The following is a 27,941-nucleotide window of genomic DNA, read 5'->3' as shown; positions in this document are numbered from 1 at the left end:
CCTTCAGCGTATTTGACAAATGAGGAAACTGGGCAAACAGTGAGTTGCCCAGGGCCACACGGCTAGTAAGTGTCTGAGGCCTGATTTGAGCTCAGTAAGATGAGTCCTTCTGACTCTAGGTCCGGTGTTCTATCCACTGTGCCATCTAGTTGTTCTCTAAGTTGTGTTTTTATCCCCATTTTACAGCTGAGGAAATTAATGCTAAGAGTGGTTAAGTGACTTGCTGAGTTACCCACCCAGCAAGTATCAATCTGAGGCAGGATTTGAACTCAGCTCTTCTTGACTCCAAATCCACCACTCCAAATACACAGCACTGTATGCTGTGTAGCAACCACCCATTCCCACATAGCTCTAGGACCCCTCCCTACTTCTCAGATTTGAGGTGCTGATTTAGGGGAGCATCTATTCAGAGCCACAGCTGTAAGCCCCTTCCACTCAATGGATTCCTTGTCAGAGAAAGCCAAGTGACGTGTGAAATAAGAATAAATAGCACTGAATTAGAATAAGATGCCAGGTAAATAAGAAGAATTTGAATTAGGTTGTAAATATTTCCCAGTTTTTCCTCTTCACACCATGTTGAGGTCTAGGGGTTCTGGGAACCCGGAAATTCAAGGACAAACAATGCGGGTCTTGCCTCGGATGAATTCTACCCAAGGCTTCTTTCAATCAGAGACAACGTTTATTAAAACACTGGTTGAGTTGGGCAAGATTATGAACATTTGTGATACTTGTATGAAAAATGGGCCAGATCGAATCTGAGCATTTTAATGGAGGCAAAATGGACCTTTTATACAGAAGACTGTGGGAAGACCTGGATGTGACCTAGGAGTGGCCAAGTGGTCTGGGGTGACTGGGAAGTAACAGAAGAGGTCTAGGTGGAGTTAAGGAGTGGGGGTCTAGAGTGGGGCCACAATGAAAGGGCAGTTGAAAGGATTATTAACTGGGAAGGGGGGGTGGGGCGGGAGCAGCAGAACTCCAGGGACCTGGGCCACATTGGAAAGTCCAGGGCCTTTTAGGGGTCTGTCATTAGTGCCTCATCAGCTACACTGCAGAGGAGTGAATTATCACTTCAGATTTGTATGTGTTAGAGACCAATATATGAAATAACCTCTTTTCTTAGTTCTTTTTTCATCTTGGCACAGTGGCCTGTGAGCATTGACCATTCAGGAACCAGAACTTTAGTTCATCTGGCCCAGAATATCTACCTCTTGGTATCGCTCTTCCCATCTTTATTTTCTTTGCCCCTTCCAACCTGGCTCTTAAAACCCATGTCAAGATTATTAGTATTGTCTCTCCATTGACCCATAATAATTTGCTACTGCCATTCATTTCTTGTTCTCTCTTGTGAGAAAAGATTATTAATAACCAATATCTTGGGGAGATTCAGAACTCCCCCCCTTTCCTTGTGTTTTGCTCTGTCTTGGGTGGGATATAAATTCTTTGAATTGATAACCTAAAGCTATGAGTGGTCTGGTACAGTGATACTTTACCTCTCCAAGAGATACTGAGCCCTGCATTTTAATATAGTCCACCTCCAATCATGTTAACCAGTTAGATTTAATTGCTATTTAATGGACCACCTACTGTTTTGAAGGGTATATAAACTGTAAGTCTGCTGACATGATGGCCTTTGATCTAAGAGAGATTGGCAAATGACCATCCTTTTATTAATAATCTGCTGGCCTTATTAATAAAATGGTTAAATTAAGCAGAAACTGTGTCTCTCAAACCTTTTTAAGTGTCACACCTTTAAACAGCCCATGGTGGAAATGCACCTATCAAGCAAGAATCTCAACTGGATGATAACACCATAGTTTGGGCCTCCCTTAAAAATCATCTGGGAAATGGAGTCAAGATAATTTGATCCGATAAGAAAGGTCTTCTCTTGGCCTGAAACATGGTGGATAAATGGGATCCATATATAGACACACATGTACAAGTTCTCTGCTATGCTAGAACAAATGAATACTTTTATTTATGAATTTAAAAACTTATTTTGTATTCCAAGAGATTGGAGTCGCTCTCAGATATTATATCCTTTGTATGGAAAAAATGTTTTCTGAATGGCACACAGATTATACTACTCAAGGTCCCCTAGCCTTATACATGCTGTGACAGAATTCAACATGCACTTGGAGATAAACACCCTGTCCTTAACCCCCATGTGTTCAATTCACAGATGCCTAGATTAGCTCAGCTTCCTTCTTCCCTTAGGGAAAGAGAGAGAGAGAGAGAGAGAGAGAGAGAGAGAGAGAGAGAGAGAGAGATTCATGACTGAGTCAGAGAGAGAGATTCATGACTGAGTCAGTAATTGAATCCAGCCTCCAATTCAAAGGCTCTCTTGAACATGTTCCTTCCAGGCTGACATTTTGCCCTCAATTAAGGATGTCTTGATGATAGATTCTAATCCACCAGGAAGTGTCTTGATCTTGACTTTCACTGAAGTTTGGCTTGTAACCCATTCTTTTGGTGTGTGATGTATCTTAGGCATCTAGTTATCTTGTCTGTCCTTCTGTGCCTCTTCTATTTCCTGGGCCCAGCTAGATCCATCTCACTGGGAAGATGCCATTAGCACTCTGAGGAAGAAGGGAAACTGCTACAGCTAGAAAAAGAAGAAGATATTTCTTCCAGTGAGAACAAAATGGATGAAAGTTGTAATGGAGCAAATTTAGATTTAGTGTCTAGAAAAACATCCACAATTGGACCTATCAAGTAGTAGAATAGTCTTTCTCTAAAAGCAGTGGGGACCCGCTCATTGCAGGTCTATAAGGAGAAGCCAAAGGGCCATTGTCAGGTGTATTATAATGGGGGCTCTTGACTTGTTTTTTTTATATTAATGTTTATTGCCAGCTTTGTGTTGAGAATGGTAACTTCAAATAATGTTGCTCTTTCTTACTCAGTACTTGGGCTGGCACTATTACCTGGTAGATTATTTTAAAAGTACATGATTTTATTAAATATATATTATTACACTTTTATAACTAATGGTAAATTTTCTTTGGGGAAAAAAGCAGTATTTTATAGTTTCATGCTAAAGCTTACCCTTGTATATTATAGAAAACTCAGTGCAACAATCTTTCAAAGCAACAAGTTCCTACTATGTGTCATCCACCATGCTAAGCTCTGGTGATAAAAAGACAAAAATGAAAGGCTGTAAGCCTACTGAGTAGATGTAACAGATAAAGAAGAAAATGTAAACAAGAAGTATAAAAAGTGACATCTTTTTCTTTTGTGCTACACATAAACAAGCTTTATACTATGTCAGGCAAATTGCTCCAGAGGGAAATATTGATTTGTTTCCTGTCAGAGCCAGCTCCGACCTGCTTGGGACAGCTGATAGTTAAATTTTCAGTGTGAGCATTAAAACCTTGGAGACTGGCAAATGCTAAAAATCAGGGCTTGCTGATTGTCTAAATATAAGACACTGATGGAGAAAATGTTAAATAATGCAGGTTAAACTTAAAACTGTGTCCTGGGTACACCCCCCTCCTCCCCCCACCAGAATACTCCTCTTGGTTTCACTTCAAAATCCACCCACTGCATCCACTCATACACTTGCTTAATATACAGGAGAATGGAAATTATAGGGCCCTTCTCACCAATATGCATGGCATTTAAAGGACAAAGGTTTCCAGAGTCAATCAACTGGCTCTTATTCTCAACGTCAAAAAATGCTGCTGCCCATGTATTCTTATGCATGAGCAACCCTATAAATCAGACGTTGCATCATTATTCTGATCACTTCAATATGAGTTACCTTAAAGACAAAAAGAAAAAAAAGTGTATGTAAATGGGAAGTTTAAATGAGCTGTCTAAAATCATATGAAAACTTATTGGGAAGGTTTTCCCTTAAAAATCAGTAGATGCTTTACTGCCCTTCGTGGTATCAGGTAGAACAAACTCAGGCTCACTGTAATTTCTGTTTTTAATTATTAGAAGTTTCAGAATTGGAAGGGAATGATTTTACACTAACTCTTCCATTGTGACTTATTGGTGTCTTAGTCATTAGAAATTCCAGAATTTTAAGGGAATGATTTGGAGCTTTAAAAAAAAATCAGTTTGAAATTGTTCTACCTTCCCTTTTTGTATTATTATGGATTTAGTGCCCACATTATCCAAGATTATGATGATCATTCTTGTCAAAGTACGCAGACACTAAAGTGACAGGAAATATGACAAATTCGCTGATGATAGATTGGTGAATAAATGATATTAAAAAGCCCATTGACCTCTTCTGAAATGAACAAACTCACATTGGACCTGGTAATGGAGATAGTAACGTTTTATCTCTCCCCCCTAATTTATCCTGTAGAACCATAACCAGATTCACCTTTTAGAATACTTTATTGACATCCTTCTCTCTGTGTGCCTTTCATACATTCATTTTCTAATTTTGAGTTCAAAATTCTCTCCTTCTCTTCAGGACCTTCCTCACCCAACCCAGAAGGCAAGCATATTTAATGATATACATTATACATGTGAAGTCATGCAAAAAATATTTCCATACTAGCCATGTTGCAAAAGAAAAGCCAAAAAAAGTGAGAAAAAACGTGCTTCGATGTGCACTCAGAGTTCATCAGTTCTCTCTCTTGAGGTGGACAGCATCATTTTCATCATGAGCCCTTTGGAATTGTCATGGATCATGTATTGATGAGAGTAGCTAAGGCTGTCACAATTGCTTATCATCATCATGTGGAAAGTGCAATATTTCATGTTTGTGTGTCTTATGATTTCAATGATACTGGAGAACTCACTTCCAACATTGATAACAACTCACATTTCCATAGCACCTTAAAATTTACAAAGCCCTTTCTTTACAGCAACCCTGGGAGAAGTACGCGTACTATTATCCCCATTTTACGAATGGAGATTCTGAGGCAGAGAGAAATTATTTGCTCACAGTGACATGGCTGGTTTGTGGAACCTATGGCAGGTTGAGTCCAAAGATTATATTTTGTACTTCTTCAATCATACCTATCAAGGTGTGAGCCTATCACAGACTGTTAAATATATGTTTAATTAAGCTAAATTTATTATCCTGCTTTCAGATTTTTGTAGTCATTTACCTGATCCTGTATATATTAATGTGTTAAAAAAGAAGTATTCACATGCTAATAGACTTCAGTGCTGTGTAATGGAAAGTGTCAGATATGAAATGGAAAGACCTGGGTTCAAATCCTGCCATTTCCACTTACTACCTACTTAACATTAGTTAAATCACTCAAATTCTGTGAGCCTCTTTCTCCTGCCCTGTAAAATGAAGGGTTTGGACTAAATAAACTCAAAGGCTCCTTCCTGCTCCCAATCTCAGATCCCATGGCTTTAAAGTGCCATCTAAATATGTTATCATTAATGATTAACAATTTTAATCATTAAAAGGTTTCCTAAAATTCAGGAGTTAATAACTAATTAACTTTATGACTATAATGAATTCTAATAGTTAATTAATAATTTATTTAGTTTGTTGTTATTTATTGTTAACAGTTAATAACTTTAACTGAGTTAATAACTCCACAGTACAATTCTTTCTTCATGCAGTAAATATTTTCTAAAGGCCTACTATGTGTAACACACTGTGCTATGTTCTAGACAGATGTAAAAATAACTAAGATAGAACCCCTACCCCCAAGAAGGAAATCATTTTAATATTTCCATTTTTTTTACACAATTCCACTTTAAAAGGTTCAATTGATACAAGTTCATTAGCACTACCTTTATATTCAATTTTATTTAGACTCATTTGCGAACAATGTAGCATAGTAGGTGGCAATTGTATTTTTCTTCTGAAATTGAAAATGGATACTGTTCCATGTGCTTTCAAAAGGACTTTAATATTACTTCCTCTTACACTACAAACAAGCTGCATTCTATGGGTTTACCCTCAAACAAAAACTTGCTATGTAACCTCAGATACAAACACATTGGTTCCGGGTTTTTTTTTTCATTCGACCATATGTTGAGTGAGTGCTTAACAAATGATTTTATTGTAATGCATAAGCTCAGGGGGCCAGAATAAAGACTGCTTTGGGATTGTCATATGTGGCTTTCTTCATTCCAGAATAATTGAAGTATCATTCAAAATGTAGAAATGATCCATTTTGAGATTATTCCCTGACATGAAAGAAAATTATGTAAGAATATTTTGTGAGTATATTATAGTTTTCATCCTTTATCTCCTCATCCTATTTAGGACATTTATATTTCAAAATGCTAGCTGAGGAGGCCTCTGACATAGGTAGGTGACAAATTATATTCCTTTTAAGGGAGAAAACAGAGAGCCTAATTTCTTACTTAGTCAAAACCCTGAGATCATTTGTTTCAACCCTGTGGCCCAGGCTTGCAGATAATGTCATTTGTTAATAAGTATGACGGTGTTTCTGATCTTTGGGTGACATTCCTAATTGAGGTATCATTTTAAAGATTTAGTCATGTGAGATGATACTCATTTAAATTTTTTTCTGCAGTAGTAGGTGTGTTTTTTAAAAAATAATATTTTATTTTCCTCCAATTACATGTAAATACAATTGTTAACATTCTTTTTTTAAGTTTTGAGCTCCAAATTCTATCTATCCCTCCCTCCTTCCCTCTCCCTGAGATGGTAAGCAGTCTGATATAGGTTATATATGTGCAATCATGTAAAACATATTACCCTCTTAGTCATTTTGTAGAAGAAAACTTGAATGATAAAAGGAAGGAAGAAAAAAAGAAAGAAATCAAGAAAGGAATAAAGCATGCTTCTGTCTGTATTCAAACTCCATCAGTTCTTTCTCTGCAGGCAGGTAGCATTTTCCACCATGAGTCTTTTGGAATTGTCTTGGATCATTGTATTGCTGAGAAGAGCTAAGTCTATTATGGTTGATCATCTCACAGTGTGGCTGTTACTGTGTACAATGCTCTCCTGATTCTGGTCACTTCACTCTGCATCTGTTTTTATAAGTTTCTCCAGGTTTTCCTGAAATCATCAGTAGTGGGTGTTTTTAAAGATATATGCAGCAATTATTTACTCATGCCTAACTTTGGGCATAGAGTTTTCATTTATGATGTAAGTTTCACTTCCCTCTTTCCCATCTGTAAGGTTGATGGGGAATAAGATCTTCCCTGCCCATCAGTAAGCCTCATGTGGAGCCCATTAAGGAAAGCTTATTTGCTTGTAGGAAGGCTTGCACACCTTTAATTAGGCACTGAGTGTGGGGGGTGGGGCTGGTTGTGATGCCTTCTGGCTCTGAGCCTATTAGCTGAAAGAGTATATATTCTGAGAGGTGAGCTTTTGCTTTTGGGGCTACCTTACGAGAGGGATCTTGTGATTCCCTCGTTGAGGCTCTAAGTGGCCATATGTTCAGAGCTCCCTGACTGCTCAGAGATAAAGGCTCTCTCGATCCAGTGGTAAATGTAAGGTATATATAGCAATATTGTTTTGATTCAGGCAGTAGACCCCTGTCTGTTGGTCTTTATTTCTCTTCTCTGTATTTTCTTTGTTTGTATTTTATGTAATTAAAGAAGATTATTGACCCCTGAAATAGCTGTCTTTCCTGGTAAAGCAGATCCAAGAACCTGTGCTAGCAGCCCTCCTGGGCATGCCAGTGTGGTTGCCGTTACACCGTCCCCTTCCCAGCCCAAGATATGATGATGTTTGGAATCCTTCAACCTGAGACTTTAATATATACCAACTGTGTGATATTGGGCAAGTGACTTAAGCTTTCTGGGACTCAGCTTATTTTTCAGTAAAACAAGGAGATTGGACTAGGTAGCCTCCAAGGTAGGGGTTTTTAACATTTTGTGTGTGTCATAAATGCCTTTGGTAGTCTGGTGAAGGCCACAGACCCCATCTCAAAAGGTTTTAAATGAATAAAATAAGAGTCATAGGATAACAGCAGAAACCAATTATATGACAAGTATTTTCAAAAATAATTTAAAAAAACAAGATATTTCTTACTCTAAGGATTTCCAAAATTCTTTGGCTGATGAAGAATGGCATTTTTCTAGCAGCCACACTTGCTGGCAGGTATAATAATGATAGTAATATTTACATATCATTTACTACATTCCAGACACAGTGCTCAGTGCTCTACAGTTATTATCTCATTCAGTCCTCATAATAATCCTGGGAGGTAGGTGCTATTATTATCCCCATCTTATAGATGAGGAAACTGAGGCAAACTGGGATTAAATGACTTGACCAGGGTTACCCAATTATTAAGCGTCTGGGGCTGGATTTGAACTCAGATATTCCTGATTTGTGCTACCCGGGTATGGCCATATTCACATCCTGTGATGAGCTGGGTAGGTCAGAGCATTGCAAGGCAGGATCATGAGCTGGAGCTGTCTCCCCTGTGCTGACTGTTGTCCCAGGGTCAGTGCCCCCTGGCTGGCTCGTCCCTCAGTTAGTCTCCAGGGTGCTGCTGAGTGCTGGGGCACCCTGCTTGGACTCCTCTTTTTCCAGCAGTTGAAAGTCCAGCCCTTTTCTTCTTCTTTTCTGACACACTTCCCACCCCAGCTGCTAGTACCATCCCCTAAGACCTTGTATTTATTTCATACATACTTATATGTATACATATTGTCTACCCAGATAGAATGGCAGCTCCCGGAGGGTAGGGATTATTTGTTTTTGTCTTTGTTCCTAGAGTGCTTAGCATAGTTCCTACCACATAGTAGGAACTAAATAGATAATTCCTTGGTTGATTGATTGATTGTGGATCCTGTTTGATGCTCAGCTCATAAACCACCAGATCTAGACTGCATTATTCCAGCAGCTAGTGTGGGTGGTAGGTGCATAATATATGCTTGTTGATTTAAACGGAATTTTTACGTCAGTGTTCTCTGGGGGCTGGGGATGGGACTAGGCCTGTCCTTTGTAAAGGTCTTTATATTCCTGAGATGGCAACTTGGGGAGTCTAATGGGAAAACTGAATAGTGGAAAACCCTAGCATGGGTGGGCCATTCTAATTCTGCCACTAAAGGCTGGAATGTGAGACGATGGCTCCCAGCTGGCACTCGGAGGCCAAGGATGGAGTTTATTAGCAGCCTCACAGTTCGAGATGACAGACTGATGATATCCAGTAAGGGAGGGGAAAGGGAGAGCTGCAAGAATAGAAGGAAACCAGAAGAAGTTTGTTTCTGAGCTTTTGACTTTTAGGGTTTTTTTTTTCCTTTGCTTCTAGACATATGATTTGTATAATGAATGTCATGAAAAAAAATCATAGCCATATTGGAGGAAAACTTTATTTTCAGCCATAGCTTGGTAAAGCAATGAAGATGGAAAATATGAAGCATGAATTCCCCAAAGAAGCTGACGTCCTACTGGACCTACGCAAGACACTTCTCAAAATATAGTGGAAAGAGCACGGGCCTCCACTGTTGAGAAACTCAGGTTTGAATCCCACTTTTGAGACTTGCTATCTGTCTGGCTGTTGCCACGCCTCAGTTTCCTCATCCCTAAAACGGGGACATCGATAACTGTTGTACTTACCTCACAGGACTGTTTGGAGGATTATTGTTATTAGTCACTATTATTATGTACCTTTATATAACATGCTTCAGTAATCCTCAAAACGGAGATTGGAATTCTGCAAGAAAAGGTACTAAAACTTTAAAATATCTTTTGACCCAGAGATCCCAAAACTGGGATTATATCTCAAAGTTATTCGTAGCCCCCAAAGACCCAAATATATAAAATTATTCGTATTGCTAAGGTACTAACAGCTCACATTTCTGTGACACTGGAAGGCTTACAAAAGGCTTACCTCACAGAAACACACTATGTGGGTAATCAGCTCCATTTTTACTCACAAAGATGACAGAAGAAAATTGATTTTCCCAGGATCACACACTGGGATTCGAACCTAGGTCTAACAAATCCCTCTGGTGCTTTTCCTCTTGATTAGTAAATTATGACATTTAAGATATGTTATGGTTTAAATAGGCTTTTGTGGGGTGGCATGTGAAGCTTTTATCCTGTATTACATCATTTCTATGGAAAAATGTATTCCAAGTTCCAAACGACTGACTCACAACCTATTAAAATCCAACCCTTTTGTTAGCTATGGACAGATTGTGGTCATAGAAATTAGAATTTTTAAAGGCCATCAGCCTCCTAGATTTTCTGCACTCTGAATGAACGTACAGCATAGAGATTTGCTTCTTAATATTTTATTCTTTCTTGCCTTTTCTTACCAAGGTTGTCAGGTTTAGTTTTCGAATTGGTGTCTTTAAGCAATGGTTCCTCTTCTTGGCCAGGAAAAGAGAGTATTGCATTAATGAGCACAGGTGGAGCATTCCTACAATATTTTAAATGGATAAAAAATTCAGAGCCTTAGAGGTTAATTAGTCCAGCCTGTCATTTTACAGATAAGGAAACTGAGTCCAGAGAGGCTAAATTACTTATACAGGGTCATGCAGGTAGGATCACAGCTAAAAGGGGCCTGAGAGTTCATCTAGTTCCATTCCTTCATTTTATAACTAGAGAAACCAAGACCCAGACAAAGTACTTTGCCTAAGGTCACACAGCAAGGAAGTAGGAGAGCCAAAATTCAAACCCAGGTTGTCTAAGTATAGATCCAGCATTTTTTCCACTGTTCCTTATAGCAATGTGTCATGACATAAATTTATCAATTATTTCCTCCTTAATATTAGACAGGTAATCAGTTGCTGGATATATGCCCCTCTGAAGAAGATGAGTAAATTTCTAATGGTTTAGGATTCTGATTAGATTAGAAATGCATACGTGGGTTACCTCAGGATGGCAAACTTGGGTTAACCTTCATGACAACCTCGGTATCTTTTCTTTTCTTGGCCACCGCGGCCTATGAGCTTCTCATTTGCCCTTCATTCATTTGGATCAGTCTTTGCTTGGCATTATATGAATATAGATCTTCAGTATAACAGATAAAATAACCCTATGTTTCCTCGTTCCATTACTGTCCAAATAATTGGACCACTGGCTCATTCTGCTGCTTTCTGACCTTACATCTTTGACTACACCACTGCATGAGAAAATTTCCTTTTACTAAAACCATTACACTCCCTCCCCCTACCTCTATTAAATTTTAGCTAAGTACAACCTTGACCTTGGAGAAATGAAAAGAAAACATCTACTTCTTTGGGAGAACAACTATGGATGCAAAATTCTGCAAACTTTGTTAGATTCAGCCACTTTGTTGGCTTGCCCTCCCTAAATGTTTTTCTTTATTGATTTTCCTTAAATGTTTTTCTTTCTTAGAAGGAAGGTTTTAGTCATGGGGAGAAGAGTCTTTGGGAACTTACGGGGAAGTGCTTGATATTTTAAAAGGTAATAATAAGAAACAAAAACAAAATTGAAATGAAAAATGAAATGAAAAAAATGAAAAAAAATTCAGCTGAGTACTCACTATATTCATTAAGTGTTTCCCTAATAATCATCTAGCCTCCAGTCTACAGTCCTTTTTCAAACCAAGTTAATTAAATATAATTCATTTCAACAAGCACTTTCTGAGCCCTTAATAGACACTTCTGCTTTTTACTTATCTACATATCATATCTGTGTTGGTTAATTGTTCTGTCCTTTTTATCCACTATCCTCCCAACCCCCAGATAATGGCTGACCATGAATCCTCTTCCTTACTCTTCACCTTTTGAGGCTGACTTCATTTTTATTAGTAGGCAGGGACAATGTTTAACCTTTACTGTTTCCCCTTACCCAGGGGTCTAATACAAGGGGTATTTATGGTCGATTGAGGAATAACTTGAAATCAGCATGAGCCAGGGAGGGGATGAACAGCATATGAAGCATATGGAAGGGTCTGATAGGCAGCTCAGAAGACCTCAGTTATACATTAAACAGGGAAAGTTATTACCTGAGCGAAAACTAGGCAAATCACTTAATCTTTCTAATCCTGTTTCCTAATTTATAAAATTGGGATAATGATTATTGGACTACTTATCATACAGGGTGGCTGGGAAGAAGGCAAAGTGCATTTAAAAGAGCAATTATTTTTATTTTATAGATGCCTTAAGGCCATTTATAGTAGTATATTTATAATAGAGCTTATTCTGCGTCAGACTCTGCCTGTTTCCCTGTAGCTTAACCTGAAGCACTTGTGTCAAACATTGATTTTGCCTTTACTGAAGCATCATTTGAAATTCCTAATGGAAAAAAAAGCACTGAAAACCCAGTTTCTGTTCTTTTTTACTGGCTTGGTCGCTGAATTTACATCATGTAGAGCACAATGGTTCATTAAATATAGTTGAAAAGAGGCGCCACATATAACATGCTCTGAATCAGTCTTTCTCTACCTGGAATATATAATACTTCTAATCAATAGCCCATCCCTCCCTCCTCTTTTCTTCTCATCTTTTTTTTTTTGCATGTTTTCTTATAAGCTGAAGGTGTTAAATGTTCTATCGGATGAAAAGTTCAGTAATTTTCCACAGCAAAATTAGATCCCAAATAGTTTGGGAGAAAAATGATGATGTGAAATTCTCAGACGATAGCAGAGGAAGGCATCTCTGCATTCTCTCTTCCAGCTCTAAAGATCTGATTATCAGCTCCAATTACAAAAACTAACTTAGTGCCAAGGCATAGAATGTTAACCTGTTTCTGCCACCTTTCTTTCAACTAAGTGATGGCTTGAGCCAGTAGGAGGCATGGCTACAAAGTAATGGTATTGAATGTTTTTTTCCAACAAAAATACCAGAACTCCTAAGTCAACCTTGGGCCGCTGAGTGTTTACTCATTTTTGAGACTTCTCTCTTGTAATTATTTTTATAACTTTTGCCATATTCTTTTGAGTATTCTTGGTGATGGCAAATCTTCGGCCTAGAAGAGTGTATTTAATTTTTGGAAACTGACAAAGGACTTAAATTCTGGTGAACAAAGTCAGTGATTGAGTTAAGTAATATTTTTTTAAAACCAGAAATAAGGTAAGGAGATGGATTTTTTGCATGTCTTCTCACCTGGTTGGCAGTGCAGCTCCAAAGAGGAGCTCCAGAAATGTTTTCAGCTATAGCAGCACCCTTGAAATGACTCTATGCCCACCTAGGGGGACCATCTTGATGGTCAGTGATCATTTGGATGCATAAGTTCTGAGTATAATAGCATAATATAGAGGTATATACATATATGAACACATATAACTGTTACACTAAGTCACATATGTCTTCCTCAGGTTCTCTCAGAACATATGCCCAATACTGCAAAGAAAAAGCCTGATTTTAAAAATATCTATCCATACATATATTTATAAATACATGTATGTGAATATATTAAAATATTCAAGTCCTGAGTGTAATAGTATTATATATGTGTATATATGATACTAGGTCACATGTTTTCCTCAGGTTCTTTCATAACATATATGTGTGTATATATTTTAATATTAGAATAATTATTAATTTACTGTATTGCTTTATTAATTTAATGAAAATTCAACTATATACATACATATGTATATATATTTAAATTATTCTATGCATACTTTTAATCAGCATATATATGTATGTATACATATATATATTTTAAATCAGTCTTTTTTCTTTGAACTATTGGGCATATATTCTGAGGGAACCTGAGGAAACATATATGACCCAGTAAAATATATACTATTATACTCAGGACTTATACATCCAAATAATTATTAACCATCAAGATAGTCCACCTAATATTTTGTGTATATATATATATATATACACACACATGTATATGTATATATATGTATACATAGGAATTATGTGTATGTGCACACACACATACATACATATATATATATCTACACACCCTTCTTAATTAGTCTCTTTTCTTTGCAATATTGGGCATATGTTCTGAGAGAACTGGAGGGAAACATGTGTTCCCTAGTATAACTGATATTTTTTGTAGGTCAAGCTATTGTAGTTTGGGTGAATTTAGTTGGAAGTGACATTTGAGATCGACCTTTACATACTAATTGATACTAGGTTTTCTCACAAGGGCTATAGAGTAGGGAGGAATCTCCATCTCAGCTCTTACCTATCACATTGCTCTAGGGACGAACCTTATCTATATACTATAAATACAGAGTTCTTTGATAATTTTTAAACTTATTTCAATATCCCCAGAGAGAACATGATTTAATGACATAATTTTAATATAGGGATAGAAAAGTTTCACAATTAGGAAAGGAATCTGGACCTTCCTGCATGCTTCAGCTCACACACACAAACACACACACACACACACACACACACACACAAAATGGTGGGATTTGGGGAAGGGGCCATGATGGAGAGAGGGGAAAAAAATCATGGAAATAGGAAAATTGGAAGAAGCTGGATCAAATATTCTAATTTCTCACTACTTTTAAATAAAATAATGAAATCTTAATTCTTAAAACCTACTCCCTTCTACCAGCCAAACTGTTCACATATGATAGGAGTACCTCACACAGGGAAGCGGTGTCTCAGGCTTCTCAGCCTCGGTGGTCCCTCTTGGTACGGACTCATTGCTCCCAAACCAAATAACAGCTTACCACAACCTTTGATCCCTCTACTTCCAAGGATTTAGAAATGTGGCTATTGCATAGTGATAGATGGTACAAGTCAGACTAAACTTGGTGTGGATAGGGAGGCAAATGAAATTATGATAGGGGTGATAACCTGGGACAGTAGACAACAGTCAAGATAAGAACAGATTCAATAGGAGTACAGTCACAGGAGAGAAAAGGACAGGAAATTTTGGTCAGAGTTGAGAGGTTGAGACCTCGGAAGTGGAGCATTTCTGTGTGATGGTGAGAATTAAGATATGACCACCCTATTGGGTGGATGTGGTAGTCAGAATGATTCACTAAAGGGAGAGGGTTGTCATGAGGGTGATCTTCCCAGAGGGAAGCCAGCTTTCTATTCATTGGAGATGTTCTTGAGGAAAAGATTAAAGTTTAAGGGAATTTGGGGAGTGTAATAGAACAGACATCCTGAAGGACAGACTGAGAGGGACTAGAAGAAAGAGACAGAATGGGACTAATGAGCAGTACAGGAGGGTAGGGCTAAGAATGGGGGGAGTGGAAGAAAGAAGTTTGTGTCTTATGTGGTATTTCCGGGTCATGAGGATTAGGGAAGAAGGATACTTAGATTAGAATAGCATTTTAGTCATGGAGGAGGAGGAGTGATAAATAAGGCAGATTAGCTAAGTAATGGAAGAGCTCGTCAAAGTCATTAGTCCTAGCTGTCCAATTAGATGCCAGTCAGCTAGAATGTTGGGTAGAATGTTTCTTCCTCTTCAAACTTCGCTACCTAGGAAGGAGAATTCCCTCTGGCCAAGTGGTGCCTAATGATAAAATAAGGAAGGAGCTGGTTTTGAAAAAATTAGAATTGAGGCACCATTACTACCATAAGTTGGGCTGAGATGCTTTTTATTGAACTCCAACAGTTAATCCCTTAATAAAAGCCAAATATTTTTGGAAATTAAGAATAACACAATGTTCAACAAAAATAAAGCTGGAAATGTGGGGGTGGGAAGGACTAGGTTGTGGAAAGCTTTAAATGCTGGGCCAAAGATTTTATATTTTATCCTAAAGGCAATAGGGAACTATTGAACATTTTGAGTAGGGGAATGATGTGGTCTGTGTTTCAAGTTTTACTAGATTAAATCATGGACCACAGATGTAATGGGTAAAGAAATGTGTGAAAGTATTGTCCTTCTCATGGATTCTGCTTTATGGATTCCACAAGATAGATTCTACACTAAGCTGTAGTCAAGCTTGTTGTCCCTGTGACTTGTCAGGCACTTTGGATGTTTGTTCATAGTGGTCTCTGTGCTTAGAATGGCCTTTCCTTCTTCTGCTCCTTGATTTTTCTGCCTTTTTCCATCCTCCCCATCTAGCCCAAATGCCAGCTCCATTCAGCCGCTTATTTCTTCAGCTATCAGTGTCTTCTCCTTCAAATAATCTCAAACACTTTACGTTCCTCTTATGCATTTTATCATATTTAATTTGTCTAATGTGTACAGCTGTCTTAGATGTCATAATGTGCACATCCTCCCCTTTTATGAGGTGGTAAAGTTGGGGAGACCAGTTTCCTTGATTTATTCATCTTTGTACTGTTTATGGTGCCTAGAACAGTGCACTGTACACAGCAAGCACTTAATAGAGGCTTTTGGAATGAATGAATTTTGACCCAAAATATTTAAAGGAAAAGGACAACAGGAAGATTTTCTTTTTACCAGAAGCAGTTGTATTAGAAGTATTGCAAGTCTCTGCATGCTTTCTGCTCTGCCTCTGCTGCCTGTCAAAACTCAACATTTGAATTTTGGGTGGAGAAATTGTTGATAGAAGTGTATGCATTGTTGAAAAGACAGGTACACAGACTTTATAGATTTCTAATTGCATTTGTATTATCTTACTATTCTCTTATTTCAGTGACTTGCTGTCATCTGAATACCTGGAGAGACACATTGACCATGGAGGAAAGATTGTGGAAGTTAAAGTAAGTGAAACTTTTCTCTTTTGGGGGTGTGTGTGTGTGTGTGTGTGTGTGTATGTGTAACAATTTGTGAGACTTTTGCTTTAGACAAAAAATAAAAATTACATTTTCCCCCTTGTATGAATTCTAATTCAAACAAGGTGGCACAGTGGATAGGGCACTGGACCTAGAATCGTGAAGATTTGAGTTCAAATACAGCTTCAGATACTTTCTGTGCGACCCTGGGCAGGTCACTTAACTGCCATCTGCCTCAGTTTTTTATCTGTAGAATGAGGATGCTATCATACTAACACTTACCTTCGAGGGTTATTGTGAGGAGAAAATAAAATAATATTTTTAAAGTGCTTTGCAAACTTTAAAGTGCTGTGTACATATTAGGTATTGTTGTTATGAAGCAGCTTGGAGAATGAATTTATAATTCATTATTTATCTCTGATTGGGATCACCCAGTTTTGAGAAGCTTCACTTAATAGATATAAAGACAACTGTCTCTGAGATACTGAAGTAGAATCATGTTGTATTTCTTTTAAGTGCAAAAGATAGACAGACAGAGAGACTATCAGGATAGATAGAGAGATAGATAGATGGACAGACAGACAGGTAGATAGATAGACAGGCAAATAGTCTAGATAGATACATAGAAAGATAGGATAGATTAGACAGGTTAGATAGAGACAGACAGACAAAGCATATACACATATAGATGTTACTCTTTCTTTTCAGACCTGTTAATTCCTCTTAGTGTTTTTGCCTTCCTTTATCTCCTCAGAGCTCAGCCTGGTGCCTGGCACATAGTAAGCACTTACGTAATAAATGTTGCTGACTGTTGACTGTTGGTTCTGTGTCCTCATGTTGTAAAGAAGGAGTTAGTTTCAGAAGACTATCCCATTCAGAAACCTAAAAAATTGAGCACCATTATCTGCCTCCTGCGGCCAGCAGGATGTAAGTGATGCTAATCACCTATGCCAGTTTGGCAGGTGTGGCTTCCCTGCTCTTTGTGGGGAGCTGCGGGGCGGGTGGGGGCGCCGTATCAGCTTACAGCATCACTAGAGGCAAGGCCCGTGAATGAGAGCATGGACAGAACAGAGTCTTGCTTTTTCATCAGTGTCCTACGGTGGGAAGAGCACCGAGTCCCTCACCTCCCTGGGCCTTTATGTCCCTCTATGTAGAAAGGAGGGATTGGACTTGTTAACCTCAAAGGTGCCTTACAGCTTGGAATCTATGAATTTATAACTGATCTTATCTGTTAAATTTGCAATAAATGATTGTTCAACCTCCCCCCCCTCCCAAAAGAACTCTTATGACTTGCTCATCTTAGTGCAAAATAGGAAAACAGTTGATAGTTTTAGCTACAGAAGGAAAAATAAAACAGAAAACCCAAACCCTAAAAGCTGATGGTCTAGACGAGTTTTGATTTTTATAGAGTACTTTTTTCTTAGATTTTCCTCCTTTTGACGTGCAGTCACATCTTACTAACAAAGACTCCAGTTTTGCCCTTGTAGAAGAACCCCTTCCTCTCTCCCTTCTGCATTATTGGTTTCACTACTTTTCTCCATTAGTTAGAAGAAGAAAAATTTCCCCAAGGCACCAAACCTGGTGTGTCGTCACCCTCAACTTTTGCCCTAGAAGGAAAGAATGTAAGTCATTCCAGCATTATCTTTAGGAAATAGTCTTTACCAGAATTCTTTTTATGAAGGCTTAATCACTTCCTAGCCTGCATTCCTTCCCTCCCCCCCCCCCCCGTCCCCCACCCCATCCCTCCAAATACCCAGTGTTCCAAAGCCCAGGGAAATGGAATGCCAAAACATCATCTGAATATTTCTCCTTCTCCTCCCCTTAGGAAACTGCATGGATCCCCTTCATCACCTTCGATGGTTCCCAATCCATTAAAAAAATCTAATTCAAAAATTTCCTCTGGGTTTTCTCCAGGAACAAACACAGTGCAACTGTTGAACTCTGACCTCCTGGTTTGAATTTCAGATGCCATTCTGTTGTACCTTCAGTGTAGGTTTTCTCCCCTCCCACGAATGTACCCATTTAGGAAGTCTGTTTTTTCTCTCCCCCCACAGGGACTCCTTCAGCATCCACCTTCTCCTTCTCTTTGTGGTCTGTGTGTTTACTTTCAGTTTGGGGTGTGTGTGTGTGTGTGTGTGTGTGTGTGTTTATTTCCAAGTGAGACTTTCTACACAGCCCTACATTACTTCTTTTATTTTTCTTTTCTGAATGTCATTTTAAAAAATTAACCTCTTATATGTCAGCTTTCTGGTTTAACATTTTTTTTTGTATGTACGTATTTAGCTTTATTATTGAGGCTATCTATTATTCTAAGGATAAACAAAATCAAGCCAAGAGTTCTATTCCCTCCTCATTACTCTCCTTATAAAAAAGTATATGCATATTTTGGATGATACTTGGTATGAATGAAATTATTATATTGATCTTTGAGGTCAGTTGCCTAATGCCTGCTGTTAATTTCAAATGGCATCTGAATCTAGACATTTTAGTGGTTAAATTTGGGGGACTATAAAGCTTCATTTGTAAGTAAAGTTATTTAAAAGAGTACAAATGTGAAAAGGAGACTAGATACACTTTTATATGAAAAAAGTATAGAAAGCAGGAAACTTTAGAAGTAACTGTCAGATTCATTTATAAGAAAACATTATCGAGATTTTTTTAATCCTTCTGTGGAATTACTTATGTATTAATGTGGTCACTTTTAATTTTTGATAATTGAAATAAGCCTGATTCAGAAAGAAGGGAAAAAAGATTGTAAATAAATCAACTTTAAATGGAAAATGTGTTTTTGAGCTATTCATAACATCAGAGTTTTTCTGTATATTAGCTGTAACGGCATTGTATTGTAGACATTTCCTCTACTGAAATCTTACAAAACAAAAAAGATGTCTGTAAGAGGAAAAGTGGCCTTATTGGGAGCCATCATATATGTTTAGACTGGGAGGAAATGTGATGCAATAGGAGTGGGGTATTTGGAGTCAGAAGACCTACGTTCACATCTCAGTTTTGCCACTTATGACGTATGACGTTTGACCTTGAGCAAGTCACTTAACCACTCTAGTTGTGAGATAGTGAGATGGATTAGATTCCCTCTATTAGAACATAAGCACCTTGAGGGCAGCCGCTGTCTTGCATGAGGGCTGTCTGCACATACTAAGCATTTAATGGGGCAGTTAGGTGTTGCAGTGGATGGAGGGCTAGGACTGGAGTCAGGAGGACCTGTTCACATTTGGCCTCAGATACTTACTAGCTGTGTAATCCTGGGCAAGTCACTTTAACCACATTTGCCTCAGTTCCTCATCTCTCAAGTGAGATGGAGAAGGAAATGGCAAACCGCTCCAGTGTCCTCGCCAAGAAAACCCTAAATAGGGTCGTGAAAATTTGGACACGACTGAACAACAGAGCATTTAGCATCCCCTTTTTCATTCCTTCAAGATAACTTTTAGTTCTAAATCTATGATCCTATGAAGACAGGACACTTTAAAAAGAAGATTACACAGTAAGACTTTAATTAAGCAGAATGTTTGGAGAATGGAGTTTCCTGATTAATTTAAAAAATCCAGGGTTGAAAATATTCTTTAATGATATTCCTGCACATTCGTTATCCTATTGGCTTTTGTGTGTTATATGTTTGATATATATATATATATATATATATGTAATATATTTTATATATATACACAGAGAGAGAGAGAGAGAGAGAGAGAGAGAGGGAGAGAGAGAGTTATATGTACTATAACATACAGGAATCATGATTACCATTTTCCACATGAGACAACTGAAGGTGACAAGGTTATAGGAGTTTCCCAAAGTCACAAACACAGCTAGTCTATGCTGGAGTTGGGACCCAAACCACAGTGCTTTCCAAAATGTCTTTGCTCACTTTCCTGCCTTGGTAAATGTCACGAGCTTCCGAAGCCTCATGACTACGCTCGCTCGGGGTTCCCCCCAAGCCCCAGGCCTCTGCCTAAGCAAAGGGCCTGATCTCGCGGACAATGTACGGGGCGGGAGCCGAACAAGATGGTGAATGACTCCGTTTATTATTTCAGCAAGCAGCACATTTATACCTTTAGTGACGTAGGTACATTCTTTGGTTACATGGGTGAAAGACAGGTAAAGCTAATACACCTGGGTCCTAGGACCGCCCTGACTCCACCTACTCTCCTCCCCTTCTCTTCCCACACTACCCAAAGCTCCCTGCGGGCAGGCAGTCCAGGCAAAGACCGGAAACTCCACGTGGTCAGGCAGCCGGAAGTTCCACATGCTCTGCCAGAGAGCCGGAAGTTCCACGTGGTCAGGCAGGTCCGACCTGGAATCTCTAGGGAGGCAACAAAGGCGGGACCCCTCCTCCTGGCTCCACCCACATCCCAAAGCCCTGAGTCTATCTCAGCAGGCCCCTTGGCCTGGAGGTCTGAGGAGAGCAGGGCTCAGCTCTAACTCGGCCCGTAACAGGTAAAGACTTTAGAGTGAATATCATTTTATGACTCCTGGAGGATGGGACAGCCTTCAGTGGTTCAGTGTCAGTCCTGAACACCCAACGTCACTGGACAGTACTATGATCACAGAAGCTAGAAATGGAGGATTGAAACTTCCCGTACACGGAATCCTAGCCCTCCAACTCAAGTGCACCAAGAATAGCTCAGTCGTTGATAAAATGATTATCTTGTCCTTTATCCCTTTCCCTAAGGCTGAATGTAGCCAAGTGTTCTTGGTAATTGATATCTCCTGTTTGCTAGGTGACAGCTAATTGAGGTTTGTGCACCAGGGTAGAAAGAAAATGTATCACAATTAGATTTTATTCTGTTTGTTTACAGCTTTTGTCTCTATAAATATTGTGTTAATTCTGTGGGAACCTTAAACTGTTTATTTATGGCCTTTCATTCTTAGCCTTAGAGACACGACTTTTAGATGCACTTTCGATTATAACTAATTATAGTTAATAATAATAAATTATTATAGTACTACAAAATATTATTGTCTAATATAATACAATAGATTTATTAGAATAATATGATATATTATATCACATTATAACAATATAATATATTATCATAATTTAATTAATATATTATATGGTAATAATATATTGTTTATATTACAATATATAATTATATATTATATAGCATAGCATAATATATAATTATATTAGAATAATATAATAAAATAATTATATTATAATATAATCTATTATGATATAGTATAGTAGAATAATTATATTAAAATAACATAGCATAATATGGATAGTTTAATAATTATATTATAATAATATATTATTATATATTATGTAACATAGTTGTTAGGTATATTATTATATAATTGTTATAGATGATATTATATAACCATAATTTATAACTAATAACAATAGCAATACAGTGCTTTAATGAATTCCTTACAACAACTCTATGAGGTAGGTAATGCAAGTATCATCATCCACATTTTACAGTTGAAGAAAGACCTAGAGAAATCAGGTGACTTGCCTGTGATCATAAAGTGTGACATAGTAGATAGAGAGATGGCCACAAAGCTAGGAAGATCTAGGTTGAAGTCCTGCCTCCGACACACACTGGCTGCTACGCTGAGTAAGCCTTTTTATTTTTTTTAAGAGGCATTTGGGACTAAGTGACTTGCCCAGGGTCACACAGCTAGTAAACGTCTGAAGTCACATTTGAACTCAGGTCCTCCTGACTCCGGAGCTGCTGCTGTATCTACTGTGCCACATAGCTCTTCCTCCTGAGTGAGTCTTTTAACTTCACAGTGACCCAGGCAACTCTCTAAGACTGTAAGTTTCCAAGAAATCAAGTCATCACTGAGCATCTTTTGAAGATTTACTCTGTACTAGGTGCTGTGCTAAGTTCTAGAGATACAAGAAAATTAAAAAAAAAATTGTCCCTGACCTCAAGAAATTTACATTTGAAAGGGGGAGAGAGCATGTAAGCAGCTAGTTAATACAAGTTATATTCAGACTGGAAAAGGTCTCCTGGAGAGAGGGTAGGATTTGAGCTGAGTCTTAAAGAAAGATGAGGTGAGGGCATAGAGTGTTCCAGACCTGTTGGACAGAGAGGACTGAGATGGATTGTTATGTTTGGGAAACTGTAAGAAGACCAGTGAAGAGAGGCATTAAGTGTAAGAAGACTGGACAGGTTGAAGGAGACCAGGTTATGCAGAGCTTCAAACTCGATCCTAGAGGTAGGAGGGAGTCACTGAAGATCCCTGAGCAGGAGAGTGACGTGTTGAGACCTAAGCTTCAGAAAACTCACCTTGACAGCTAAATAAAGGAGTTGATTAGAATGGGGGCAAGCGGGAGGCCCAGAAAGCAAGTGGAAGGTTTGGGGTGTGTGAGAGTTTGAACAAGACTGATGGTTGTGTGATTGGAGAGAAAGGGTTAGAGTTGGGAGAGAAGGTGGCTCAGTAAGGATCTCCCCAGGAGCCCCCCTCCATCAGGGAAAACGAGGGATCCAATCCCCATCCCTTTCCTCACCAGCCCCCTATGAGGTCGGTAGTGCTGGAATTATCACCCTCATTTACAGATAGGCAAACTGAGGCTGATGGGCCTAAATACCAGAGTCAGGATTTGAACCCCATCTCCAAACTCCATATTCCAGGGCACTCTTCTCTGTACTACATTGTCCCTTAGATTTGTGGGTGAAAACCATCCTGGTGGTTGTAGGGCTTTAGGCGCCATAGGGCAGCCAGGTGAGAATCCCATTCCTCACCTTCACCCCACTCCTGGGCTGCCTGGGTCCCCTCTAGAGCTGTTGGATAGGAAGAGCAACATGGCCGTTCCCACTATTTAGATGAGCTGGGAATCACCATGTACAATCCTTCTGACCTCCCTGGCTTTCTTTAAATCCCAACTAAAATCCCACGTTCCACAGGGGGCTGTCCCTGACCCCTCAATTCCAGTGCCTTCCCTCTCTTAATTAATTCCTATTTATCCTGTATATAGCTTGCTTTGTATATATTTGTTTGCGTGTTGTCTAACCCTTTAGATTGTAAGCCCCTTGAGGGTGGGGTTGTCTTTTGCCTCTTTTTGTATTCCCAATGCTTAGCACAGTGCCTGGCACATTGTAGGCACTTCCTAAATGTTCATTGTATTGGTGAGATGGAGGGCTACCATGCCTTTCCTTCCCTCATTTCTGCTGCTGCATCTTAAGGCACTCCAGGCTAAGTATCATCTACCCTGCCGCTCTGCCCTCCACACAGGCCCCTCAGGCACTGGCATCTGATCCTTCGATGTAGTGTATGTGTCCCTGGACCTTGCCACCCACACCTCCTCTGCGCCCTTCAGACTTCTGGGCTCTTCCATTCATCATGCAACTCGACCATCTTCTACACATCGTCTCTCCAATTAGAACTCCTTGGGAGCAGAGGCTCTCTCACTTTTTTAATTTGTAACCCCAACATTTGGCATAGGGCTTAATGCAGAGCAGCTGCTTAATGACTGTTTTTTTATTCATTCATTTTTAATTGGAACCAGTGGGTGATGCAGTGAATGGAGTGCTGGTCCTGGAGTCAGGAAGACCAGAGTTCAAATAATGGCCTCAGACACTCACTGGCTGTGTGACCCTGGGCAAGTCACATAAGTTCGCTTTGCCTCAGTTTCCTCATCTCTAAACTGGGGATAATAATAGCAGCCTATCTTGGAAGGTTGTTATAAGGATTAAATGAGATAATAATTGTAAAGTGCATAGCACAGTGCCTGGCACATAGTAGGTGCTGTATAAAGATTAGCTATTTTTGTTATTTTTTATTAATTGGTCTGAGGGAACACATTGAAAAGGCAAAATCTAAGCTAAAGCCTTTGACTGTTTCCTGGAATGAGTGTTGCATTGCAGGATTAAAACCAGAGTATGCAACTGCAAACTGTTAGGTATCCATCTAAGTCTATATAAAAAGGAGATCTGAGTTAAGGGAGCAAGTGGGAAGTAATCCCTGGCATTGAGGAAATCGAAGCAACTGGTAGATCTCTTCAGTTTGCTGAATGGATTGGGTGTCTGCATTAAGTTGGACATAATTGTGGTGAACCCTTGGAAGTGGAAGTGGGGGGTGGGGACACTGGGTTGCCTAAGGAGGGGCAGTCTGACTCATGTTGGGAATGGATTTTGTGGCACCTAGAGGGGGTACTGTCCATGAGTAGCCCTAGCACCTTCAGCCTGGGTGAGATGGAGAGACCCAGTCTTCAAATAAAAATAAAATAAAGAGTATGTACAGAAAGGAAAAAAAAGAAATTCCCTAGTGCCCCCAAAATAAATACGTAACTTAGATGAAGAATATTGTATAACTTTTACTGCCTGACTATCTGTTAATTATTCTAGGGTATCTCTCCCTAAATTACCAAATGTGAACACATTGAGAATTCTTGCAATTGATAATTTTAAACGTTCAGGATGGGTGTGTACATATACACATAACACCTTTGGAGCATATTAACCTCTTGACTGGGGATAACTGGATACTAACCTTTTCTTTGGCTGAATTGAGCGTACTAAAAGGATAAAACTTTCAAAGTCTTAATGATGCTCATATTGTCAGGTAGACGTGTTCCTGTAGGTTCATGGCAGAGAAGGCAAAGCATGGCACCTTGACCATAGAGGAATAAAGATGGCAAGAGAGACTAGACAGGTTATTTTCTTGGTACAGGGAACCCCTAGCAGAGCAAAATCTCTCTCCTAATGTAGGTCAGCACCTTTTCTACGTCACCTATCAGAGCCCAGAGTCCCAGGGCAGAGTTCAGAACCCAGGGGGAGGGGAATGAGGAGGTTGATCAGAATGCAGTCAATGACTGGGGAATGAATAGAAGAGTTAATAACTTCAAGGAGGAATCCGTCCAGTATGCTTTGATGCCACCGCCCATAGTATCTATCCAATAAATGTTTGTTGGATTGTTGAAAGCTATGTGGATCGGTGTTGGGTCCTGAGGAAAGACTGTGGAAAATGGAAGAGGGGTGTATGTACATTGGGGGAGGTAGCGAGAGGGAAGCAGGAAAGGGAGTAAGCAGAACCATTTTCTTAAAGGGCTTACATTTTTATTTGGCTCATTTTTTTCAGTTGTATTTGTGTTCCTAGGATCCTTTTAGACAAATCTACAGTTTTGTGAGTGACATTACAGTTTCCATTTTTAAAGGATTTTGCAACAGATAAAGTGAATTGTGGAGGCAGCAGACATGGATTTTAGCGGACCCATGATAGACTTAATGTCTGCCTTCTAAGGACAAGATAGACTAAATTAGCAGAGATTGATCTCCAAGTTGGCTGGGGAAATGATGATTTTTTTGGCCACAGAGTCTCAAATACCATCCACCAAGTGCTCAAGGAGCTATGATCTATGTCTGTGGAGGGAGTACTGAGACCCTGGATGCTTGTATTAAAAGAAGCAAACATAAATAGCTCCTGGCATCTCTGGGGAACAGTTGAGTGAGTGAGTGTGATAGGGAAGGTGTTTTAAAAACAAGGAGGAAGGCTGTGTTTTCCTAATGAGGGTCATGCTTTCCAGGTTGTACCCTTCATTTTTTTTTTAAATTTGAACTTGAATCTCAATTACAAACTTCTGGTTCATCATCATCATTCATTGTCTTAGGTGAGAGCTGCTCAGACACTTACTGGCTGTGTGACCCTGTTCAAGTCATTTAACTTCACCTGCCTCATTTTCCTCATCTGTAATATATGGATTATAATAGCACCTACCTTACAGACTTGTAAGGACCAAATGAGATAATATTTGTAAAGTGTTTTGCAAATCTTCAGTGCTATATAAATCCTAACTATAATTATAATTACTGTTGTTATGATTTCCTATGGAATGGAATGGAAAAGAATTTTATTAAATGTTTATTATATTCTAGTGGTAGGATACAAATAGAAAATTGAGAGTCCGTGCGTTTAAGAAGTTCCCACTCTAATGGAGGAGACAGCATATAAAAGAAGGCTCAGATCTTGGAGGATGAGAAGACCATATGTGGTACTTGAGTTTTTATAAGGAAGCTAGCCGGGCAGATGCTAAGGTCCTGAGGGCCTTGGGGAATAATGGCCAGTCAGAAGGTCCCTGACAAAGAGGATAATGAGTTCAAGGGTTAGAATGGAGGGGTGTCTGGGAGACCTCCAGGAAAGGTGAGGCAGGGGCTAGGAGGAGAATCATGCACCAGCTGAGAGTGCCTATCCACTACTTGATGGAGTTGGTCAAAAGGTCATTTCTTCTCATTTGAAAAAGAGAATCTTCACCTCTGGCTTAACCTCCTTTATCTTGCAGAGAAGGCATCCATAGCAGGATGAAACAATGGAAGGAAAGTTATAAAAATTCATCCAAAATGCAATTAAAATGGCCAGTTCTAAGAAAAATGACATCCTTTTGCCTTGAATTTATGGTGAAATGCTTTTGAACTCTTCCAAAATGCTGCTTGAGTCCAGCTCCACCTTCAACCAGTAATAACTCCCACCCTTTCCTTTCTTCTCCCCTTACCCCCCTAATCACACACACACTCATGCTTTAGATTTCTTGATCTGCAAAATGAAGGAAGCAATGTTTGCTACTTGTGTAACTCACCCGGGTAATGAGATAATATATGCAAGGTCTTGTAAGAGGTTTTTCTTCAGTAGAGAGATACTACATTAATAATATGGTGCTATAATTTTGTGGATTAGCCTTCCTCAAGAAATCAGTGTTCTGGCTTTGCCACTGGTTACAGAATTTTATCTTATTTAAAGCATAGGTTATATTTTAGCGATCGGGCTGTTAATAAATGTTCCCTTTAAATGACAGCACTATTACTTAGCATAGCTTTTTCTATAGACAGACTATTCTTACAATATCATGGCAAATAATGGAACAGTGTAGAAGGCTCCAGCTGTTTCTTCTTTGACAAAGGAAAAACATAAAAATGGCTATTATCCTGCCAGACTGCAGCAGAGATGTAGTTTTTTCCCCCAGGAGGAAAACAGATGAACAAAAGGGTTAATCTGTTTGTGCTTACCCTAGAGTTCAAGTTTCCTTATCGATTCTCAAAAGTGCATTATCATCCTGAATCTCAGCTTGCCCTGCAGAAGCAAGAAGACTCAATTATGGAGGAGAGCCCAAACTCTGCCATGCAATGCCCTTTGTTGTGTTGGCTCAGCCACCCTGGCTGGAGGTGCAGGGATGCAGCTTTGCCTTCCCCATCCCATCCCTGCAATGCAGCTCAAATCCTTTTCATCTCTCCTTAGGTTATCAGTCTATCACTGAGGCTGCTGCTGAGATAAAAGTCAAGTGCAGCTGGTGCTGCTGGGGAATCTACACAGGGGCTCCTTCCCCCACCCCCAACCACCTTGTATCTTTCTTTCTTCCTTTCTTTCTTCCTTCCTTCCTTCTTTCTTTTCTCTCTTTCTCTCTCTCTTTCTTTCTTCTTTCCTTCCTTTCCAGCTGAAGCACTTAGTGGAATCTCCCTTTCAAAATGCTTTCATTTTCTTCCCTTCATCTATCCCTCACATTAGAGCAGCTGATATCTTACCATACATAGTAGGGCTCCTTTTGG

The 27,941-nt window shown here is 39.1% G+C and overlaps 1 protein-coding gene across 1 annotated transcript in view; it reads left to right on the top strand.

Moving 5' to 3' along the window:
- Positions 1-27,941, top strand: part of ADAM22 (ADAM metallopeptidase domain 22) — a 268,564-nt gene that overhangs the window by 117,265 nt on the left and 123,358 nt on the right. Inside the window, exon 4 of the mRNA XM_036759864.1 lies at positions 16,359-16,425. Coding sequence (XP_036615759.1) covers positions 16,359-16,425 — 67 coding nt within the window. The remainder of the gene's footprint in view (positions 1-16,358; positions 16,426-27,941) is intronic.

Source organism: Trichosurus vulpecula, chromosome 5 (genome assembly GCF_011100635.1).
Source record: "Trichosurus vulpecula isolate mTriVul1 chromosome 5, mTriVul1.pri, whole genome shotgun sequence".
Lineage (NCBI taxonomy): Eukaryota > Metazoa > Chordata > Mammalia > Diprotodontia > Phalangeridae > Trichosurus > Trichosurus vulpecula.
Note: the sequence above shows the minus strand (reverse complement) of the source record. Positions and strands in the feature narration are given on the sequence as shown.